The sequence below is a fragment of the Electrophorus electricus genome, chromosome 19 (assembly GCF_013358815.1).
Source record: "Electrophorus electricus isolate fEleEle1 chromosome 19, fEleEle1.pri, whole genome shotgun sequence".
Lineage (NCBI taxonomy): Eukaryota > Metazoa > Chordata > Actinopteri > Gymnotiformes > Gymnotidae > Electrophorus > Electrophorus electricus.
In genome coordinates, this window is record NC_049553.1 from 15787774 (window position 1) to 15810928 (window position 23155).

At 42.9% G+C, this 23155-nt stretch overlaps 2 protein-coding genes across 7 annotated transcripts in view; one reads left to right on the forward strand and one right to left on the reverse strand.

Moving 5' to 3' along the window:
* dnajb6b (DnaJ heat shock protein family (Hsp40) member B6b) overlaps positions 1 to 20324 on the forward strand; it is a 46676-nt gene extending 26352 nt beyond the window's left edge. For 5 of the 6 annotated variants that reach the window (XM_035519861.1, XM_035519862.1, XM_035519860.1 and 2 more), the window contains 4 exons: positions 300 to 444; positions 653 to 723; positions 13283 to 13423; positions 14836 to 20324. In XM_035519861.1, the coding sequence (XP_035375754.1) occupies positions 300 to 444; positions 653 to 723; positions 13283 to 13423; positions 14836 to 14930 (452 nt within the window). In that variant the 3' untranslated portion in view covers positions 14931 to 20324. Of the gene's footprint in view, positions 1 to 299; positions 445 to 652; positions 1506 to 13282; positions 13424 to 14835 lie in introns of those variants that run through there. The other variant, XM_035519866.1, reaches the window with a different exon arrangement.
* LOC118243050 lies at positions 18625 to 20780 on the reverse strand. Its single transcript, XM_035536688.1, has 3 exons — positions 20760 to 20780; positions 18889 to 19825; positions 18625 to 18768 (listed from the first exon to the last, which is right to left on the reverse strand). Exons 1-3 carry the CDS (start codon positions 20778 to 20780, stop codon positions 18746 to 18748), a joined length of 981 nt encoding a protein of 326 aa, XP_035392581.1. The 3' UTR covers positions 18625 to 18745.
* Between the last annotated feature and the right edge of the window lie 2375 nt (positions 20781 to 23155).

The following is a 23155-nucleotide window of genomic DNA, read 5'->3' on the forward strand; positions in this document are numbered from 1 at the left end:
TGAGAGTATGGGGTGTGTGTGTGTGTGTGGTCAGGTGAGAGTATGGGGGGGGTGTGTGTGGTCTGAGAGTATGGGGGTGTGTGTGTGTGGTCAGGTGGGAGTATAGGTGTGTGTGTGTGTGTGTGTGTGTGTGTGTGTGTGTGTGTGTGTGTGTGTGGTCAAGTGGGAATATAGCTCAGCGCATGCAGCTGCAGTATGTGTGTGTTTGGGCGCGAGGATAGCTGTATGAATGCATTTTTTCAGACCCCCTGACCACAACCTCTACCCTGACCGCAACCTCCACCCTGGCTCTTGTGCAGGTTTCTCCTCTTTCGGGTCGATGGGTGGAGGTGGCTTCACTTCCTTCTCCTCTTCCTCGTTTGGTGGTGGAGAGAGGATGGGAAACTTCCGCTCAGTGTCCACCTCCACTAAATTCATCAATGGCAGGAAGATCACCACCAAACGGTACTGTGTGCATGAGAGACCTCCCCATATGTTCTACACTGCCCTTAAACTTCACTCTGCACTTTGACCTCTGGGTTGGTTTGCTTATTTATTTTGTGGGTGGTTTGTTTTTGTTTGATTCTGTATGTGTGTGCGTTTGATTGTGTGTGTGTGTGTGTGTGTGTGTGTGTGTGTGTGTGTGTGTGTGTGTGTGTGTGTGTGTGTGTAGCATTGTGGAAAATGGGCAGGAGCGTGTGGAGGTGGAGGAAGACGGCCAGCTGAAGTCTCTCACAGTCAATGGTAAGGAGCAGCTCCTCCAACTGGACAACAAGTGACTCCACCTGCAGTCTCCGCCCCCAAACACTCAAACAAGGCGTGGCTAAAATGAAACCCATTCCCAGCCTTCCACAGAGGGCACAAAGTGACCAAAAGCAGCCACTCACTCTTTCCACCAATCAGCAAGCCTTGGCTAGGTCACATGCCATAGATCTAGGAAGTGGATGAAGCCTTTAGATGGCCGGTTTACACCGACATCAGGGTGATGTTCTATTAGGTTTTGGGTTTTTTCCCTTGGTTTTTGTTTTGTTTTTTCCTGTGGGACTGTTCCCTATATCTTGTAGAGCCAGGCATGTTTGTACCATTCCACTGTTGGCGTGTTGCGGCTCCAGCCCTGGGGTCGTAGCTGACATGCCCTCTGACCTCCACAGGCATGTCCATTCCCAGCTCCATCTCACAGGGGAGTTTCACTGCTTGACTAGAATCCTTTACACTTGACTCTCTCTTCTCACTTCGTGTTTAAGACCAGCTCGGCCTCTCTAGCTGACTGGTCTGGTTCCCCTGTACGTGATGTTTGGTTGTTAATAAAGTAATGTCATTAATCTGTGTTATTGGCTTTGCTTGGTTTGTTTGGCTTCATGCATGGCTACCTGTCATATGGCTTCTTATGTAGTGGAGACAGTTGCATAACCAGTGCAGAGCTGACACTGCTGAGGACTCTAACATATATGTATCTATAAATCCACCCATGCAGAGATGCAAACAAACTGTTTTAATTTCATTAAATCATATTTTCACCCTTCTAAGGATGTCTCACTTGAGTTCTCTGTGTGGTGATTTAACAAAAGACAAAACCTCTTTCTACTCTTATCTGTGTTAAGTATGTGTGTTAATGTGTGTGCGTGAGTTTGCTTGACTGATCTGAGATTCTGCATTTATGTACTCACTAAGTGTTGATACACACGCTAAGTGTTGATACACACGCTAAGTGATGCACTCTTCACCTGTGCATTGGCCGACACTCCGGCACTGAAGACTTTCTACGCATTTGTGACACTGATTAATCAGAAGGGCACTGCTGTCATGTGTGTCAGTGGAGTGATTTCTCAGCTCAATTCAGAGATGGGCTGCACCTCACCCAGTGTAGTTCACTACTGATCTATTTAAATGAAAAGTATCGTGGAGAATATTTAGCTTTTTGTTTTTCAACAATTGTTTATAATTCTAGAGAATCGATTGCACTTCATGTTTTGTTGTTTTTTATATTTTTGTTTTGTTCAAGAGTAGGATTTGACATTTTAGGAGACTACTGTGTTATTAGGAGGCCTTGAGAGCACCACCTGGCCCCACTGTTGGGCTCAGGGCTCACAGTTCTGACCTCTCTGGCCCAACGTTGGATTGGGTGATCACAGTTCTGACCTCTCTGGCCCAACGTTGGGTTGGGGGATCACAGCTCTGACCTCTCTGGCTTTCCGTGAATGAGCTCTGGTTCCCTGCTGTTTACTTCCTGCTATTTAATACTGGCAGTCACAGAACTGAATGTCTATCCCAAAGCAACATGATGAGAAACAGAACTATAAATAAGGAGGCCAATGCGATGAGATTGGTACAGCACCAGAGTAACATTTTGCCTCTATTAAATCATCGTGTGAGTGGTGTACTGTGTGCTGGACTCAGTGAAGAGCTCCTCAGGCAAGGTGGCAGGAGAGAATTCAGCTTTTGAGTTATGGGTCTGATAATGGGCTTCCCCAGTTTAGGCTAAATGTTGGTGAGTTAACACAGAGTCTGGGTTAATGGGGTAAGTTAACACAGGGAGTCTGGGTTAATGGGGTGAGATAACAAAGATGGGTCTCTGGGTTAATGGGGTGAGTTGATACAGGGGCTCTCTGGGTTAATGGGGTGAGTTAACAGGGTGTCTGGGTTAATGGGGTGAATTAACACGGGGTCTGGCTTAATGGGGTGAGTTAACACAGGGAGTCTGGTTTAATGGGCTGAGATAAAACTGGGTCTCTGGATTAATGGGGTGAGATACACATCTTTGCCATTCTTGTTATTCTATGATCTATGCGGATGGAAGTAATTATTTTCCTACCACATGTTTTGGGTTTTGTTTGCCATTTTAAAGCATTTCAGATCATTTTAGCTGAGCAGCCAATTATTTTCTGTAACTCTTTATATGTTTTCCCCTCTCCAATCAACTTCTTGATCAAAGTTCTTTCTCCTTCGGTACAATGTCTGGAATGACCCATTTTACTCACTGATCAAGGGCTAAAACCAGCAGGTACATTTGCTGCCCTCCTTCTTTAAATAAGGGCCATAATTGACACCTGTTTCTTCATAGAATGAATGACCTCACTAATTGAACTCCACACTGCTATTAATTTGAACACGCCCCTTTCATTAAATGAGTCAATTACACCCAATTAGCAGCATGTATGTCATGACTGTTGATTCTGTTGGTTGGCCATTACTCGGCTACACCTAGTCATGAATTTTTCCCCATGTTATATTATCTTTTCTGCCAAAATCAGTAATTAAATACATTAGTGATTTTAGACTGCTATTATTTTGCACATAACTATATATAATATATATCTTGTATACAGGACTAGGAAAGTATGTGAGTAAAATACAGAGAAGCTGAATTCATATGACTGTGTTGAAGTATTAATGGGTATTGGTGTATTAATGGTTGTGGCGGTGACCGGTAAGGAGGCGGATGCATGTGCGGAGAAGAGCAGGATTTATTGGGGACATATCCAAAGTCATGGTCATTAAGGTAGTCCAGGGTCAGAGAGCCAAAATGGCGATTACGGGGATACATGATAAACCAAAACGGGACGCGCACGCACAGTAAATGTATGAACTAATTAAGGCAAAACCAGACACAAGTGAAAGTAACAACAGAACCAAGAGGAACAGGAACAGACAATGGACAGCCACAGGGACCAGAACAGGCACAGAAACAGGCATATGGACAGAAAAGTATACTCCAAAACTGGCACAATACCAGGAATAGGAACAGAGGTAGGAGTTCAGCTAACACAGAGAGCAGGAACAGGACCAAAAGGGGGAAGCTAGGGACGACAGGGCAGGACAGGGACACAAGGAGTAAACAAAGTAGGGACAGGTCCAGGGGCAGGACTACAGACAGGCACAGGAGTTGGGGCGGATCGAGGGATGGTGAAAGGGAGTAGGACCGGCAACATGGCTGGAACAGGAGGCGGGCACAGAGACGAGTGGAGATACATTGGTATGAGGTATAGCTGTGGGAACGCGCACAGGAACAGAAGAAAATACAGAGGTAAGTATTTTCAGTATGACAGAGACAGGCACAGGAACAAAATACACAACAGGTATGGGTACAGGTACTGGAACAAGTAATGGAACACTGATGCCAGGGCAGTAGGTCTCACCATAACATAAACAGGCAGAGATTTAATGGACAGGAACAAAGAAAAAACTAGGAGCTGAGGAGACAATAGGAACAGACATTGGGTCAGGAATAGGGGCTGGCGCAGCAGACCCAGGGAGCATAGGAGCTACAGGGGAAGCACCAGGTATAGACAAAGGAGATGTAGGGGCCCGGGAGGCTGAGGGAGAGGCCTTAAGGGTCACTGGCTGCGAGCTGTGGCCGAAGGAGTCCTAAGTGTCTCAGGAGGCACAACTGTAGCAGTTTAGGGTCACAAGGGAGTCTTGAGGAGCAACCACAGGGACGGTCCTGGCACGGTCCAGGAGGCACGGGGGACTGGCCTAGCACGAGCTGCGGGGACAGGAACAAGAGAAAAATGGGTGGTGTCTTCCATGCCAGGGACAGGAAGCGGCAGCATGGTGTCTTCCACACTGGTAACCAGAACAGCAACATGTTGTATGGCGTCCTTTGCACCAGTAACAGAAACTGGCAGGGCAATGACCTCTTGCCAAAGACAGAGACAGGCAGAGCAGCATCCTCTACACCGGGAACAGAGCCTGGCTGGTGATCCAGCAGTGCAGCCGCTATGGCCCACAGCAGGTCTGAAAATTCTGAGGACACGGCTTAGGTGGTCAGCGACACGTCCGGGAGGTCCGGAACAGGATCAGGCTGAGTGGCATCTCTCACACCGAGAACAGGAACGGGATCAGGCTGAGTGGCATCTCTCACACCGAGAACAGTCTTGGCAGTGGCATCCACTCTGCCAGGAACAAGAACTGGATTGGGATGGGCGGCGTCTCTCACGCCGGGAACTGGAACAGACTGGGTGGCTTGCAGGATAACCACAGGTACAGGTTGGGTGACCCTGGAGGAACACACAGACACAGAACCTTCTTGCTTATGTGACCAAGGCTCATGTGAGCGATAGGGAGCTCACAGTTGCACAGTTGTGGAGTAGTGCACACCAAGTGCCTAGCCATGGATGGTCTGTGCATTCAGTCTGCCTACTCATGTCTTGCGCTGCAGGCCACTCCCCCCTGCAGCGTTGGTAAAGATGGGCAGACTCTCGGCACTTACCTAGGATCTCCTCGTCATCAAAATACATGCTCAAAATCCTGTTTTTTCCGGGAATGACAAGATGCCCGTGTACCTGCATGGTACTCTGGTTTGGTGGCGCTGAGTCATAACAAACTCGGACTGTGTAGAAACAGCCAGATTTTTATCCCAGCGGAACAACCACCTCCCAGAGTCTCGCTTTCTCGCTGCATCCTTGTTGGGCTGTTCATTCTGTAACATTGAGCAGTAAGGAGGCGGACGCATGTGCGGAGAAGCGCGAGATTTATTATGGGCAAATCCAAAGTCGTAGTCGTCAGAGTAGTCCAGGGTCATTGAGGCAATACGGAGATTACGGGTAAACCAAACAGGGGCTTGGATAAGCGAAGGCTAGGAAACAAGCCAAAAGCACATGAAGGCAAACAGGAGAAGCAGGCTATAACAAAGACATTAGGAAGAACTCAGACTAAGAAATACAAAGGCTTTCAAAAACATACATACATTCAATGAACAGCAGACACACAGGCAACCAGACAGGGTATAAATGTATCAACTAATTAACTTAAAACCAGACACAGGTGAAAGTAATAACAGGTGTGGAAAAACAGACGAGCAGTGAAGAAAACAAAACCAAGGAACTGAATGACTACGAAGTAGAATAAAACAGTGACCTGACAGGGAAACCACAGAAACAGGAGTGTGGCCATTCGTCACAATGGTATTGAACTATTAATGGGTATCGAAGTATTCATGGTTATTGAAGTATTAATAATATTGATGTATTAATGCGTACTGCAGTATTAATGGGTACTGAAGTATTAGTGGGTATTGAAGTATTAATGGGTATTGATGTATTAATGGGTATTGAAGTATTAATGGGTATTGATATATTAATGGGTATTGATGTATTAATGGGTATTGAAGTGTTAATGGGTATTGATGTATTAATGGTATTGAAGTATTAGTGGTATTGATGTATTAATGAGTACTGCAGTATTAATGGGTACTGAAGTATTAATGGGTATTGAAGTATTAGTGGGTATTGATGTATTAATGGTATTGAAGTGTTAATGGGTATTGATGTATTAATGGTATTGAAGTATTAGTGGTATTGAAGTATTAATGGGTATTGAAGTGTTAATGGGTATTGATGTATTAATGGTATTGAAGTATTAGTGGTAATGAAGCATTAATGGTATTGAAGTATTAGTGGTAATGAAGCATTAATGGTATTGAAGTATTAGTGGTAATGAAGCATTAATGGTATTGAAGTATTAGTGGGAAATGTGAGTAGCTGCACAGTTGTTCAGTTGTGGTGGTGTGAGCTTCGGCCAGGTTTGTGGGCAGAGTCATGTGTAACTGCATAACAGGAGCTTTGACTTCTATGCTCCCACTGGGGTGTGTGTGCGTGTGCTCACAATTTGTAAAACCACGGTATGGCATGTCCTGAACAGTCTGACTCAGATTAGCCACTATTTCTATTACTGTGACTGTCATATATTAGATTTCTGTTGCCGTACGTTCAGTAGGGTGACTGAAGAGAGTCACCTTCAAACACACTCAGTGAACGACGGTAGTCATAGCAAAACGCATTCGTGCATACAAACACTTCAGTACACCAAATGTTTTGCCGTTACAGGTTCATTTGCTGTGCATTGGCGCCCCCTGCAGAACATATACATTAGATGCATTCCACCTAAATGTAAAGCCAGAATGAATTACTCTGAAAAATGCAGCTGTTGAGCAGTAGCCCTGAACTAACGACCCATGACAATTTAATCAGAGTCCCTGTTTTGTATTTAAATTTTCATACTGTTCACGTTCACATCGCCGTTCAGCAGATAGTGTGTCTGTTGACCTAGTTACGTTCTGTCTTTTTCCTACCTCCAAGAAGTGTGTGAATCACATAATTTGAAAAGATACACGTGACATTTCACCTTCACAAATAAATAGCGTCATTTCAGAACTGTGGGTGAGAAACTCGCCTGCGCCACTAGAGGGCGCCTGTTCGTCATGGTGGAGAGCAGGGATGCGGCCGACAGTTAGGGTGGGTGTACTGCGCTTGGCGTGGGTGGTGCTTTTAATCCAAAAACGACCCAAAAAAATTAAAAGATAAAATAAAATTAATCTACTGACTTTTACTAATAGCTGAGAGAAGCCATTACCGATTAAATGGATTTAGACCCAGTTGAGATTTATTCTCTGGTTCCTATACCTGCTAAAAGACTCACGAGTCCTGTCTGTAAAGCGCGTGACTCACTACTTGACACGCTGCATGTCATCAGTGCCAGTCGGTGGTCTTAAGATACCTCCACTGTAGTCGTATTTAAAGACTCATTTTCCCTTTGCGCTGAGTGTCACGTTAAGGGTGATTAAAGTTCCGTAGCAGGAGTCCCACCTCCTCGCTCCTAATTAAAGTCGAGCTCTCTGCATTATTGATGAGCACGCGGCGTTTAAAGTGCACTGCCACACGTTCGCTCGCATTTCCGCAGGTTTATTAGAAAGTTTCCACCGTTTCACTTCAGCTTACGCTGGCCGCGTGCTCCGTCTCTGTGCAGGTGGGAAAGGTCACCTGTACCGAGCCGCGCACCGTCCGCGTGCAGACACAGAGACCAGTCGACACCCAGTCTCGTGGAGGGAGTCCACGGGGGCCAAGCTGGCCTTTAATTTAATGCTTTCGCTTCATTTCACCGTCGCCGCTGTACTAAGCCACACTGGCACAGAAGCGAGCACGCGCTCTCCGCGCGCCTATTCTCCCGGTCGCATGACTTTATGAAAGATGAAATTGATAAACGTGCAGCGCGTGGAAACATCCGGCTGCCACGCGCACCTGTGCTAGCGTTGACACTGTCTGTGGGCGCGCGCTGCAGTCTGCGGCTCGTTCACGTGGCAGATGAAGGACGTGCTCGTGCAGATGGTTCTGCTCGCAGATGACGCCTAAATCTGACCTGACTTTACTCACGAGAGTTCTTATTTCACACACATTTAGTTTTGTTTTGTTATCACGGAATGGATTCACTTTTGATTCATAAGATGAAATTTAGGATTTGAAATTGCTGGTTTTAGAACCGACAAGACTGGTGCTTAAAACAGGTGTTCTCTTCAAACTCCACCAAAACTGACCACACACACACACACACACACACACACACACACACACACACACACACACACACACACACACACACACACACACACACACACACACACACACACACACACACACACACACACATATATATACACTTTCCAAACAGCGTAGGACAGATTTGAACAGAAGACGCTGGCCTGTGATTTCATCTTAAATTAACAGACTTCTTTGATCAGCTCAAAGCAGCAAAACCTTATTAGAATTAAAAGATTATATTCTACTGCTGTCCTTTAATTATATTTTTAAAAATTATTTATTTATTCTCTAAAAGTAATTAAATGATAATGAATTATGCAGACGTGTGCACGCGTACTGCTCTTGCAACGTTTTTTTTTTTTTTCTCGGAGTCTTATCACCTTGGTAACCACGTTATAATAGAAGCAAATATTGACGTGCCAAAACCCGCGACGCTTTTAAACAATGAAAACACAACCTTGGATTTTTCTCCTTTCAAGAAGACATGAGAATTACTTTCTATTTCCATTTCTCTTTCTCTCTCTCTCTCTCTCTCTCTCTCTCTCTCTCTCTCTCTCTCTCTCTCTCTCTCTCACTTTGGCAGTCTCTCTCTCTTTTCAAATTTAAACAGCACGATATGATCTCTGCTTCTGCCTTTCACAGGCGAATAAACACTGCTTGCTATTCAGAGCAAGACGGAGAGGAGACTCCGCGGGTCTGCGCCTGTCCGTCTCTCAGGGGCGAGCGAGCGAGAGAACGGGGGGATGCTCATTCTCCGTCTACCATCCCCTAACTGGGATTTAGACGCTGTGATTTGTTTGGATGCTTTTCTGAGCAGGACCTGTGTGTGTGTGTGTGTGTGTGTGTGTGTGTGTGTGTGTGTGTGTGTGTGTCTATGGATGGATGCGTGAGCGCCTTCAGTAATAGACTGTGAATTTACAGGGTCACCACTGTGACCTCATGGTAATAAGCCCACCATTTATCCGCGGGGGAAATTGAGTCTTACCAGGTGTCTTTTGTCTCTGTTTGCCGAGGCTCATTACAGTCGGAGCTATAGGGCCTCTCTCTTCCCTCACTCTTATCTTTCAGCCTCTCTCTTCATCACAACCCCTCATGCCATTCTTTTGTTTTCATTCTTCTCTTTCACGCCTGTTTAGCTTTTTTGTGGCGCTGTTCTTGTAACACATTCTCTCTTCCTTTAACACTATCTCTCTCGGTCGTACTCCCCTAACTGGGAGCTGGGACTGGTGTCTGGCCTGTCTGACTGTTACAGAGCTTCCACAGCCTGCATGTGGTGGTGAGAACAGCTCATGAAACACAGCCTCCTCCTTTAGTCCTGTTCTCCACATCTGGTTGTTTGACAGAAACAGGAAATCACAAAGCTCCCACTGGCATGGCTTCAGTTGTAAAGACCGTCAGGTTGAGAACAGGGTCCTTGTTTGGCTCAGCTGTGTATCACACCTAGCTCGGCTGTGTCTCGCACCTGTCTCAGCTATGTCTGGGCTACGGTGCTGTTTTTGCGGCGTCTGTGAGCCTGCTGTGAATACTGCTGTGGAAATGTACCAGACAAGCTGCTGTTCACATACCACAGATCATCAAAATCACACCACAGTCAATGTGAAGAAATGTAATAAATTTGTTAAAATAAACAGGGAAATCACTCTGAGACAGAAGTCTTATTTCTGAGGATTGTGGCTATAACTCTGGTTATAACCCTGGTTATAAGTCTGGTTATACAGTCCACAGTAGTGTTCTCTATGTCATATTGCCTATTTGGGTTGTTTTCCAAAACCTCCTCAGAAACAATTTATTCTAAAGAGTGGTTGTCCACATACATCTTAATCGAGGATTAAATACACTCTTTATGGGAACTCAATTCTATTTTACAGTTAAACACACACACACACACACACACACACACACACACACACACACACACACACCATTCCTCTACTACATTGCCTCTATTTCACATATGCAAATGGACATTTTATTAGGAAAACCAGTTTTGGATTTTGTAGTTGTGCAGCCTGTAATCCACTCATCACCCATCAGCCTTGTCTATCCCACTCACCACTGATCACCCTCCTCTAAGAGGTGTTTCTAATACTGTAATACTGTATATACAGAGGAGGTGTTTCTAATACTGTAATAGTGTATATACAGAGGAGGTGTTTCTAATACTGTAATAGTGCATATACAGAGGAGGTGTTTCTAAAGCTGTAATAGTATATCTACTTAGTAATTGTTTTGAATACTTCAATAGTGTATATACTTACTAGGTGTTTCTAGTACTGTAATACTGTATATATAGAGAAGGTGTTACTAATACTGTAATAGTGTATATACTTAGTACGTGTTTCTAATAGTGTAATAGTGTATATACGTAAAAGTTGTTTATAATACCGTAATTGTGTATATACAGGGTATGTGTTTATAATACTGTAATAGTGTATATACCAGGGAGTTGTTTCTAATACTGTAATTGTGTATATACTTAGTAGATGTTTCTAATACTGTAATACTGTCAACTTAGTAGGTGTTTGTCATACTATAATAGTGTATATACAGAGGAGTTGTTTCTAATACTGTAATTGTGTATATACTTAGTAGATGTTTCTAATACTGTATTAATATATATACAGAGGAGATGTTTCTAATACTGTAATAGTGTATCTACTTAGTAGGTGTTTGTCATACTATAATAGTGTATATACAGAGGAGATGTTTCTAATAATGTAATAGTGTATCTACTTAGTAGATGTTTCTAATACTGTAATAGTGTCAACTTAGAAGGTGTTTCTAATGCTGTAATAGTGTATCTACTTAGTAGGTATTTCTAAAGCTGTAATAGTGTATATACAAAGGAGGTGTTTCTAATACTGTAATAATATATATACAGAGAAGATGTTTCTAATAATGTAATAGTGTATCTAATTAGTAGGTATTTCTAATACTGTTATAGTGTATATACAGAGGAGGTGTTTCTAATACTGTAATAGTGTATATACTTATTAAGTGTTTCTAATATTGTAATAGTGTATATACTGAGTAGGTGTTTCTAATACTGTTATAGTGTATATACAGGGGAGGTGTTTCTAATACCATAATCGTGTATATACTTAGTACGTTTTTCTAATTCTGTAAAAGTGTATATACTTTGTATGTGTTTCTAATACTGTAATAATGAATGTACTTAGTAGGTGTTTCTAATATTGTAATAGTATATATACAGAGGCGCTGTTACTAATACTGTAATAGTGTATATACTTACTAGGTGTTTCTAATACTGAAATAGGGCATATACAGAGGAGGTGTTTCTAATACTATAATAATGTATCTAATTAGGAGGGATTTCTAATACTGTAATAGTGTATATACAGGGGAGGTGTTTCTAATACTGTAATAGTGTATATACAGAGGAGATGTTTCTAATACTGTAATAGTGTATATAATTAGTAGGTGTTTCTAATACCGTAATAGTGCATATACAGGGTATGTGTTTATAATACTGTAATAGTGTACATATGAGGTAAGTGTGTTTAATACTGAAATAGTGTATATATGGGGTAGATACTGTAATATATGGAGTAGATACAGGAATTAATATACTGTAATAGTATATATAAATCATCTATCTATCTATCTATCTATCTATCTATCTATCTATCTATCTATCTATCTATCTATCTATCTATCTATCTATCTATCTGTCTGTCTATCTATCTATCTATCTATCTATCTATCTATCTATCTATCTATCTATCTATCTATCTATCGCAGGTGTTTTTTTCTACACTTTTTTCCTTTCTTCACAGGGTCTGGCTGGGCATGGGGTGTGGGGTAATCTGGCCGGGTGTGGTGTGGAGGGTGGGGGGTAATCTCATACTGCTTTCAGCCTCCTGCCCCCAAGCTCTGAGGCAGGCTTGAAGGAGCCATTTGACAACAAGGGATTTGTTAAACGCTCCACTATTAAACATATTCTTCTTTATCTTTCCTGACGGGAGGCAGAGAGGGATTGAGGACCCGGCTCCTGAAACAGCATCTGTCTCCTTTCTTCTCCCGCTCGCCTCTTTAATTACGCAGCACAATAGCAGGGAGATGTGCGCATAATCTGGCCATATAATCACGTTGGCTGCTAGCTGCAGAATCCCCCCCTGCACTAATTCAATATAAATGTAAATTACCAAGCGAGAAGAATAAAGAAATTTCAATCTGTTTACATGTCTAATCACAATAAAAGCGTGCTGCATGAAATATGAAAGGAAGATGGAGCACGATTATTTTATAAGGAGGGTGACAAGTGCTTGAGGCATTGTTTGAAGTTTGTGTGTGTGTGTGTGTGTGTGTGTGTGTGAGAGAGAGAGAGAGAGAGAGAGAGACGATAATATGTCTAATTGTGTTGAGAATGAATGGAATGGAGAGTCAGTGTGTGTGTGTGTGTGCGTGCGTGTGCGTGCGCGCGCGCCCGTGTGTGTGCATGCGTGTGTGTGTGCGTGTGTGTGTGCGTGTGTGTGCGTGTGTGTGTGCGTGTGTGTGCGTGCGTGTGTGTGCGTGTGCGTGCGTGCGCGTGTGCGCGTGCGTGCGTGTGCGTGTGTGTGCGTGTGCGTGTGCGTGTGTGTGTGTGTGGAGACAGCGAGAGGGACATCTTTTCAGCTGTGACTGCAGAAGTGTTTTGGTACAGCTGATATAAAAATCCTTTACCTTCTTGTTATCTTAAAACTGAGCTTCAGAGTGTGATCTCACCTTCATCTCACCTTCATCTCAGACCTTTGCTCTGAGCAAAGTGGTTGTTTTGTGAAAAGTTCATTTGAGCATCTTTATTAATCCAATATCTTAGTGTGTTTGTTCATAAATTGCATAGAAATGTAATAAAGGTTCATTTTCAAAGTTTTTCAAAGTTATGCATAAAATTATACACATCATAGCACACGCACATATTATGTTAGTGATTTAAATTATTATTATTTTTGTTTACCTATTCATTGTCTATTTGGCTCCACCCCTTGCAGATTGTCGTGAATACAGTGCTTTAGGGGAGGAGCAGACTCGACAGAGGCGGAGCGCCCTGCCTGGCCCGACCTCCCGTTACCTTAGAAACATTGTGGGAGAGGATGCAGAGGAAAGAGGGCATCAGGGTCTCATAGTCAGAGGTTTGTACCCAACACAGATGACCAGTACAGTCAGGACTACAGCAGGAACACTCTGTGGTATACAGGACCAACAGGACTACAGCATAAACACACTCTGTGCTCTACAGGACAAACAGGACTACAGCATAAAAACACTCTGTGCTCTACAGGACAAACAGGACTACAGCATAAAAACACTCTGTGCTCTACAGGACAAACAGGACTACAGCATAAAAACACTGTGCGCTACAGGACAAACAGAACTACAGCATAAATACACTCTGTGTTATACAGGACAAACAGGACTACAGTATTAGGTCACTCTGTGCTCTATAGGACAAACAGGACTACAGCAGGAGCACTCTGTGTTATACAGGATAAACAGGACTACAGCATAAACACACTCTGTGCTCTACAGGATGTCTTAGACAGGAGGTTTTATATGAGGGAGTGTGTGAGGGTGTGAGTGTGAGAGAGAGAGAGAGAGGGATGAGAGAGAGAGAGATCAATAGCTTTGAAACAGGTCAGAGTCAGAATGATTTACTGGATCCAATCAATTAACCTACAAACAAATAAACAAACAACTCTGGTGAATTTAATTACACATTCAAACCACAGCTGCTACACTACCAACCTCTAACGGTAGCTCTATTGTGTGTCCAAGTATTATTATTATTGTTATTATTATTATTAAGTAGCAGTTGTAGTAGTAGCAGGAGTTTTAATATTATTATTATTAGTAGTAGTAGTAGTAGTAATAGTAGCAGGAGTTATATTATTATGATTAGCATTGCTATTATTATTACTATTATTATTATTGAGGGTGAGTTCGAGGCCTGCCTGCTCTAATGTTTGTGAGCTGGTAGAGTTAGAAACCTGCTCCAGTATCAGAGTGACAGCACAACAGTGTTGAATTCTTATGAAGTTCATAGTTTAAAATAGTTTATTAGAATTCAGTGCAGGGAGTAAAAAACATGAACCAAACCAAAGTTTACAACCTGTGTGAATAAGTGATTTTTAAAGGTTTATTTTCACATTTGATAAGCTGCACTGATATTTGCAGACGAGGAACAGATACACCAGTGTTCAGGGGATTGGTTTCATCTTTGCATATTAATTTACTTGTTAATCAGGGTTGAAGGGGAAGGGTCAAACTGGAAGGTTTTTTCTGAACGCTTGCGTCAAAGTGCCAACCCAACATTTCAAGCCCAAAAACATGCATACATTTGCGCAAGGCCATCTCATTTACATGCATACATAATTTTATGTGTATTAACTAGACAAGGCCTTCCAGTTTACGTGCATAAAATTAGAAGGGCTTCACTCATCCAGTAATTTGTCAGCAGTCTGAAATTTGAGTTGGGCAGTTTTTAAGTAGTGAGGCAGTATGCAGTGATACAGAGATCTAAATCTCAACTCTTGTCTTTGTGCAGGTCTCCTTGACAACAAAAGAAAGAACCTCTGGCTGAAGGAGTCCAAAATGAAGCGGACCCCACACTCCCCGACTCTGATTGGGTCCTGGTACTGAGGATGTTCACCACTCAGCACTTTTTAGCCATTTGAACAGCAAATACTCACGACTCAGCATCTTTTTGTGTCAGCAGTAAATTCTGATAAATGCTACGACGTTTGTGCCCCTACACACACTCATTCATACATATTACCCCATTAATATCAAATGTGTCTGTAATGCCAGTAATTCTGCTTTCCTTAATGAGCTGGTTGCCATTAATACACAGACTGCTATACCAACTAGAAACACATTTATTTGATTTTCTGAAAACTTCACTTCACAAGCCACCAGTCCTGATGAAAGATTAGTGGTTTATGCACTCAGCCTGCACTGGGAGTCTAAAAGCCACATTTTCAGATTCAACTGTAGAAGCAACACTGACATGTTTGCTCACGCTGACCTTTAACAGGGCCTGACTTGCAGACTTACTGGGATCCTCAGCAAAAACGCCTATGAAAAAAAATGTCTTTGATGTTAATCTGAGAGGCATTTAATCTTTCCACGAGTTCATATTTTCCAAAACACACCATGTCTATTGTCACCACTGTATGCAGGGCTTAGTATGGCGTCTGACTGCCAAAATAACACCAGTGAGACTTTCCCCTCTAATATAATAGATTTAATCTAATAGATTTTCCCTCTAATATAACTGTAACATGGGTGAGGCGGATAATGAGGTCGAACACACATGCAAAGTAGCAGCGCCTTGGACTTGAGAACGAGCAGAATCCAAAACAGGGGAAGACATGGTGAAAATGATAAACAGGACAATGTTTTACAGATAAGATAAACAGGACAAATTACTCGTTTAATAACAAACACCAGGAACAAACAAGAAGGATAAGAGGTCAATTCAGGGTGAGGGTGAGCACTGGATGAATAAGGGGACAAAATATTAAGGGGGAACCTACGGGATAACAAGGAAGCATAACATAGACAAATAGGGTAAAAAGCAAAGAAGGGGAGTACAAAGAACTGGGTTACTGAAGTAGGTCAACAATGACCAAGACTAAATTACAGGTAACAGATATACAAGGACAACCACACACTTGTATGAGTTAACTAAGGGGAAAGAAACCTAAAGGGAGCAAAGCCACGAGGACAGAGAGTAGACTACGATGTGGGATGATAGATCAGGAAAGACACTTAGGAGAGTACACAAAAATAACGTATAGCAGACAGGAGATCAGAATCAACTTAACGAACATGAACCGGGAAGGCAATACCAACAAAGAAGGCAACATAAACTAGAATATCGAGTAAGAACATGTAGGAACCAAACCAAAGATAACACTAACAGGAGAATAACACTAGTAAACGGAGAGAGTAGCTTAACTTGGAACACCAAGAACGAGCACAGCGTAACCATAAGCGAGGCAGAGTCAGAACATCAAAAATACATAGAAATGAAATTAGAAATGACCAACAACCCTAAGATTCAGTCAAACGGTTTAAATATACAAAGATAACAAGATTATAAACAAGAAGCAGGTGAAAGCAATGATGGGCGTTTAAAATAAACGAGGGGGTGGAGAAAACGAAACTAAGGACTGGAACACACGGAAGAGATCATGAAGCCAGGGAAACAGGAGAAGCTCCGGTCCGCGAACATGACATTAACACCAGTGAGACTTTCCCCTTTAATATACCAGCAGTGAGACTTTCCCTCTAATATAACACCAGTGAAACTTTTCCCTTTAATATAACACCAGTGAGATTTTCCCTCTAATATAACACCAGTGAGACTTTCCCCTCTAATATAACACCAGTGAGACTTTCCCATCTAATATAACACCAGTGAGACTTTCCCCTCTAATATAACACCAGTGAAACTTTCCTTCTAATATACCAGCAGTGAGACTTTTCCCTCTAATATAACACCAGTGAAACTTTTCCCTTTAATATAACACCAGTGAGATTTTCCCTCTAATATAACACCAGTGAAACTTTCCTTCTAATATACCAGCAGTGAGACTTTTCCCTCTAATATAACACCAGTGAGACTTTCCCCTCTAATATAACACCAGTGAGATTTTCCCTCTAATATAACACCAGTGAAACTTTCCTTCTAATATACCAGCAGTGAGACTTTTCCCTCTAATATAACACCAGTGAAACTTTTCCCTTTAATATAACACCAGTGAGATTTTCCCTCTAATATAACACCAGTGAAACTTTCCTTCTAATATACCAGCAGTGAGACTTTTCCCTCTAATATAACACCAGTGAAACTTTTCCCTTTAATATAACACCAGTGAGATTTTCCCTCTAATATAACACCAGTGAAACTTTCCTTCTAATATACCAGCAGTGAGACTTTTCCCTCTAATATAACACCAGTGAGACTTTCCCCTCTAATATAACACCAGTGAGATTTTCCCTCTAATATAACACCAGTGAAACTTTCCTTCTAATATACCAGCAGTGAGACTTTTCCCTCTAATATAACACCAGTGAAACTTTTCCTTTTAATATAACACCAGTGAGATTTTCCCTCTAATATAACACCAGTGAAACTTTCCTTCTAATATACCAGCAGTGAGGCTTTTCCCTCTAATATAACACCAGTAAGACTTTTCCCTCTAATATAACACCAGTGAGACTTTCCCATAATGTGTTATGAATTGTCACAGACTGCAGGTTTTCCAGTGGAGTTAAAATTAATTTCTGTAATCAGTGCCCCACTTTGGTGTGGACATTTTCTTTGGATCACTTAGATGTCTGACAGAGGCATCCAGACGTTTCCCAGCTCTCCTTGTGGACTCATGATGGACTCATCATGGACTCATGATGACATGAAACTAGATTTCTACATCTTTAGGGGAAAGCTTCAAACATACAGGATGTGTTTTTCAGATCTTTATCTATTCCAAAATCAATGCATAATTTTCCATCAGTGCTCAAGTTGTTTAAAACTACAACTGCATGAATATAGTTTATCTGTTTTTTGTAATGGTCATCAGTTTGTGTGTATGATTTATGTGTGTGATCTGTGTGATCTCTGCTCGTTCCCACACTGAATGCAGATGGCTGTGTGTGGCCATCAGTGAAAATGCTTTTAGTGAAAGTACATTAAGTAGATGGGAAACACTCCGATTGTGTAGATTAAGTAGATGGGACACACTCAGATTGTGTAGATTAAGTAGATGGGACACACTCAGATTGTGTAGATTAAGTAGATGGGACACACTCAGATTGTGTAGATTAAGTAGATGGGACACACTCAGATTGTGTAGATTAAGTAGATGGGACACACTCAGATTGTGTAGATTAAGTAGATGGGACACACTCAGATTGTGTAGATTAAGTAGATGGGAAAGACTCCGATTGTGTACATTAAGTAGATGGGACACACTCCGATTGTGTACATTAAGTAGATGGGACACACTCCGATTGTGTACATTAAGTAGATGGGATACACTCACTGATTCTTAGTTTTAGTATCCCACACCTCCCCAAAAAAGAGGCTGTTTTTTTGGTTATTTATTAATCATGTGGAACATAATGCATTAATAATATGGAAAAAAAATTGGGTTTCAAATCTTTGCTTTATTGTGACAAACATTATTGTGAATAAGAGTATTTAAACAATCTTTTCTCTCATGGCAGGGAAAGAAAACAAGTATTTCCATCATCTATGAGTATTTGTTCTAATAAGTACATGCACATGTAAGATGACTTTAATATTAACTTTTAAGATTTTTTGTGGCATTGAATCTGAGCCACAAGAGGAGATCCTGAAATCTAGCGCATTAAATTTGTTTCATACAGAAGTGTGTCATCTGAAGTACACCTGATCTGTGAGCACTGGTATCAGTGGCTGTGGGAGTTCATGAACACGACAGAACCTGACCTAACGAATGTGTCAGAACCTGACCTAACGAATGTGACAAAACCTGAACTAATGAACATGACAGAAACTGACCTAATGAACATGACAGAACCTCACCTAACGAATGTGACAAAACCTGACCTAACGAATGTGTCAGAACCTGACCTAACGAATGTGACAAAACCTGAACTAATGAACATGACAGAAACTGACCTAATGAACATGACAGAACCTCACCTAACGAATGTGACAAAACCTGACCTAACGAATGTGTCAGAACCTGACCTAATGAACATGACAGAACCTCACCTAACGAATGTGACAAAACCTGAACTAATGAACATGACAGAACCTGACCTAACGAATGTGACAAAACCTGACCTAACGAATGTGACAAAACCTGAACTAATGAACATGACAAAACCTGACCTAACGAATGTGACAAAACCTGAACTAATGAACATGACAGAACCTGACCTAACGAATGTGACAGAACCTGACCTAATGAACATGACAGAACCTGACCTAACGAATGTGACAGAACCTGACCTAATGAACATGACAGAACCTGACCTAACGAATGTGACAGAACCTCAGCTAATGAATGTGACAAAACCTGAACTAACGAATGTGACAAAACCTGACCTAATGAACGTAACAGAACCTGACCTAATGAATGTGCCAGAACCTCACTTAACGAATGTGACAAAGCGTGACCTAACGAATGTGATAAAATCTGACTTAATGAATGCGACCTAACCTGACCTAACGAAGGTGACAGAACCTGACCTAATAACTGATGATGGGGAGCGACCCCAACTGACTGATGGACAAAGGGAACATTCAGTATAGGACAAGAAGAGAAAGGGATGGAGGGAAGGATAGAGAGGTGGGAGAGAGATGGAGGCAGAAAAAGGAGAGGGTTTGAGTTGTAGCAGGCACTGACATCAGCAGGTCTGGGAAAAGAAAAAAGATCTGGAAGGAGGTAAGCAGGAGGGGCAAAAGGACAGAAAGAGAAAGCTGGAGAGAGAAGGGGAGAGATGGAGAGAGAGAAATAGAGGTAGAGAGAAAGAGACCACTGAATTATTTACCTTCCAAAGTGAGAGAACAAGTGGGCACCAGTGGTGCTGTGGTGCTGCAGGCCTGAACTTAACCACTCTATCAATATTTCAGACAGCGCTCCAGCCTGAGCACGCGCCTCCCCCCAGGGCTTTTATGACCGTGACACATCAGGGCTCACTTTCATTTTGTTTCTGATCGTGCAAGACATTCACCTTGCATCTGAAAACTTCAAACATTTCTCATCTTGCAACTTTTTTTGGCAGACTCTCTGTCTGCCTCCACGCACAGGTTTCTCATGGAACTTCCTCTTGTAATGATATAAGTGCATCAGTTACTCTCCATGCAGCTCGGAAGTCTATCAGAAGTCTCAGAATCGCTACAGCAATCAGAATGGTTCTGTTATTTTGTTCTGTACTTTTTCTGTATTTGGGAAAACTGGTATTTTTTGTGTGTGTTTCTTTGTTTTTTTTTTCCCTAAAAACACATCAATAAATGTTCAGAAATTCCTGCATAAATGTTCCCTATGCTTCCTTACTGTCTGTGGCGGCTCAGACGGATTTGTGCGCTGCTTTACTGCCACTTGTTTTAATTGGAGCAGAAAAGACGGTGATCCCCAAATTGCCATCCCTTCGCCAAACTAGCCTAAACAAGTGGCTCTGAACATCCCAGGATTGTGGTGGGGTGCGTCATTACCGTGTGTCTCAAGCGAAGCTAAAATATACTGTATAATTCATGGGGATATATGTGCACACGACCTGCAGAGTGACTCGGGCCCGTGTGGGCGTCTCGGAGGGTTTAATTAGACAGCGACGCAGCGGTGGCAACATCAGCCCACGCTACTCCTTCACTTTACAAACTACTTCAGTACAGACTCCTTTCACAACCTGCTGGTAGGAATGAACCCTTTCCCTACGGACACAGAATAGGAAATGACAGAGCGACGTGCCTACCTGCCAGTCGTGAATGTTCATGAATGCTTGTGAATGTATGTGAATGACTTCTAAACCTGAGCCTGGTCACTGTCTGAGAGCCTGGTCACTGCCGCCTGGTCACTGTCGCCTGGTCACTGTCTGAGAGCCTGGTCACTGTCGCCTGGTCACTGTCTGAGAGCCTGGTCACTGTCTGAGAGCCTGGTCACTGTCGCCTGGTCACTGTCTGAGAGCCTGGTCACTGTCGCCTAGTCACTGTCGCCTGGTCACTGTCACCTGGTCACTGTCTGAGAGCCTGGTCACTGTCTGAGAGCCTGGTCACTGTCGCCTGGTCACTGTCGCCTGGTCACTGTCTGAGAGCCTGGTCACTGTCGCCTGGTCACTGTCTGAGAGCCTGGTCACTGTCGCCTGGTCACTGTCTGAGAGCCTGGTCACTGTCTACGAGCCTGGTCACTGTCGCCTGGTCACTGTCTGAGAGCCTGGTCACTGTCTGAGAGCCTGGTCACTGTCGCCTGGTCACTGTTATTTCCTTTGCTTCCCCCCTGTACCCTTCATGTTGTATTTGAAATGTTTAGGTCTCAGACAGACACTAGGTGGCACTGTTTATTAGGGCTGTGTGTCTGTTAGAGGCGCTTCTTTCCACAGGAGAACACTAGGAGACAGTGAAATCAGGGCTTGCCATCACAGCTGAGGGTAGTTATTTTTTCTCTAACAATGTAATAACATAGCTTCTTCCAAAATAATGTATCTTTAACAGAATTCAGTATCATGCAGGAAATCACCAGTAAAGGATTGAGTCAAAATAATTCACAGAAACCAGGTGATGCACCTAGAGATGAAACTGCCTGCTGTCTGCACAGTGTGATTATCTAATGAGATAGATCTTCAGAGATAGATCTAAACCACAGCTCCACCCCGATGTAAACCAAAGCTCTGCCCCAATCTAAACCACAGCTCCGCCCCTGATCTAAACCACAGCTCCACCCCTGCTCTAAACCACAGCTCCTCCCCTGATCTAAATCTCAACTCCACCTGTTATCTCATCTGTAGCTTCACCCCTGATCTAAAGCCTAGCTCCACCCCCAATATTTAAACCCTAGCTCTGCAATTTCCTCCCATTTAATATTATTCTTATATTATATAGATGCTGTAAATTATCCATGTTAATAGAGCAAAATGTCCTATGATAATGGACAAAAAGTATGAATATGAAGAGAACAGAAACAAGACTGAGGTTTGGTAAGAATGAGGTTAGTAAGACTGGGGTTTGGTAAGCGTGAGGTTCGGTAAAAGTGGGGTTTAATAAGACTGAGGTTTGGTAAGACAGGTTTGGTAAGACTGGGGTTTGGTAAGACTGAGGTCGGTAAGACTAGGCTTTGGTAAAACTGTGTTTTGATAAGACTGGGGTTTGGTAAAACTGGGGTTTGTAAGACGGATTGGTAAGACTGAGGTTTGGTAAGACTGAGGTTAGTAAGACTAGGGTTTGGTAAAACTGTGTATTGATAAGACTAGGGTTTGGTAAAACTGGGATTGGTAAGATTTGGTAAAAAGTGGCCAGCTCACCATCACAATGAGCAACAAGGGCGAGATGTTTGAAAGACGAGAGAGCCAAGAATCACACAGCCAGCATCCGGATCACCAACCACTGCCCCAAACCACACACTCCTTCACTAATCCACACTGCATCTGAGAGAGGGGAGAGAGACAGGGAGAGACACAGAGAGAGGGAGAGACACAGAGAGAGACACAGAGAGAGGGAGAGACACAGAGAGAGGGAGAGACACAGAGAGAGGCACAGAGACAGGGAGAGACACAGAGAGAGACACAGAGAGAGACACAGAGAGAGGGAGAGACACAGAGAGAGACACAGAGAGAGGGAGAGACACAGAGAGAGGAAGAGACACAGAGAGAGACACAGAGAAAGGGAGAGACACAGAGAGAGACACAGAGAGAGGGAGAGACACAGAGAGAGGGAGAGACACAGAGAGACACAGAGACAGGGAGAGACACAGAGAGAGGGAGAGACAGAGAGAGACACAGAGAGAGACACAGAGAGAGACACAGAGAGAGGGAGAGACACAGACAGCAGTATCCCCTTGCTGCCCAGGTTTCCAGTAAACAAATGCCCTAATACATACCACCTCCCTCTCTCTCTGTTCGCCATTCTCGCAAATCTCTCTTTTCCCTCTGCCACTCTAACTACACACACGCACGCACACACACACACACACACACACACCACACAAGATCTATAACCACCTTGCTTGCCTTGCCTCTAGCTGCTTTCAATTCATCAGGACACACTCCTCACACCCCTCATGCACTACACACTCCTCATACCCTCACACACTACACACTCCTTACACATTTACATTCATGACATGTAGCAGATGCTCGTACCCAGAGTGACTTACAAA

Coding starts and splice junctions, on each gene's coding strand:
- LOC118243050 (XM_035536688.1), bottom strand. CDS start 20,780: ATGAACATTCACGACTGGCAG. Junction 19,826..20,759: donor TGAACATTCACGACTGGCAG/GTAGGCACGTCG, acceptor TAAATAATTCAG/TGGTCTCTTTCTCTCTACCT. Junction 18,769..18,888: donor GGTTCTGACACATTCGTTAG/GTCAGGTTTTGT, acceptor CACATTCGTTAG/GTCAGGTTCTGTCGTGTTCA.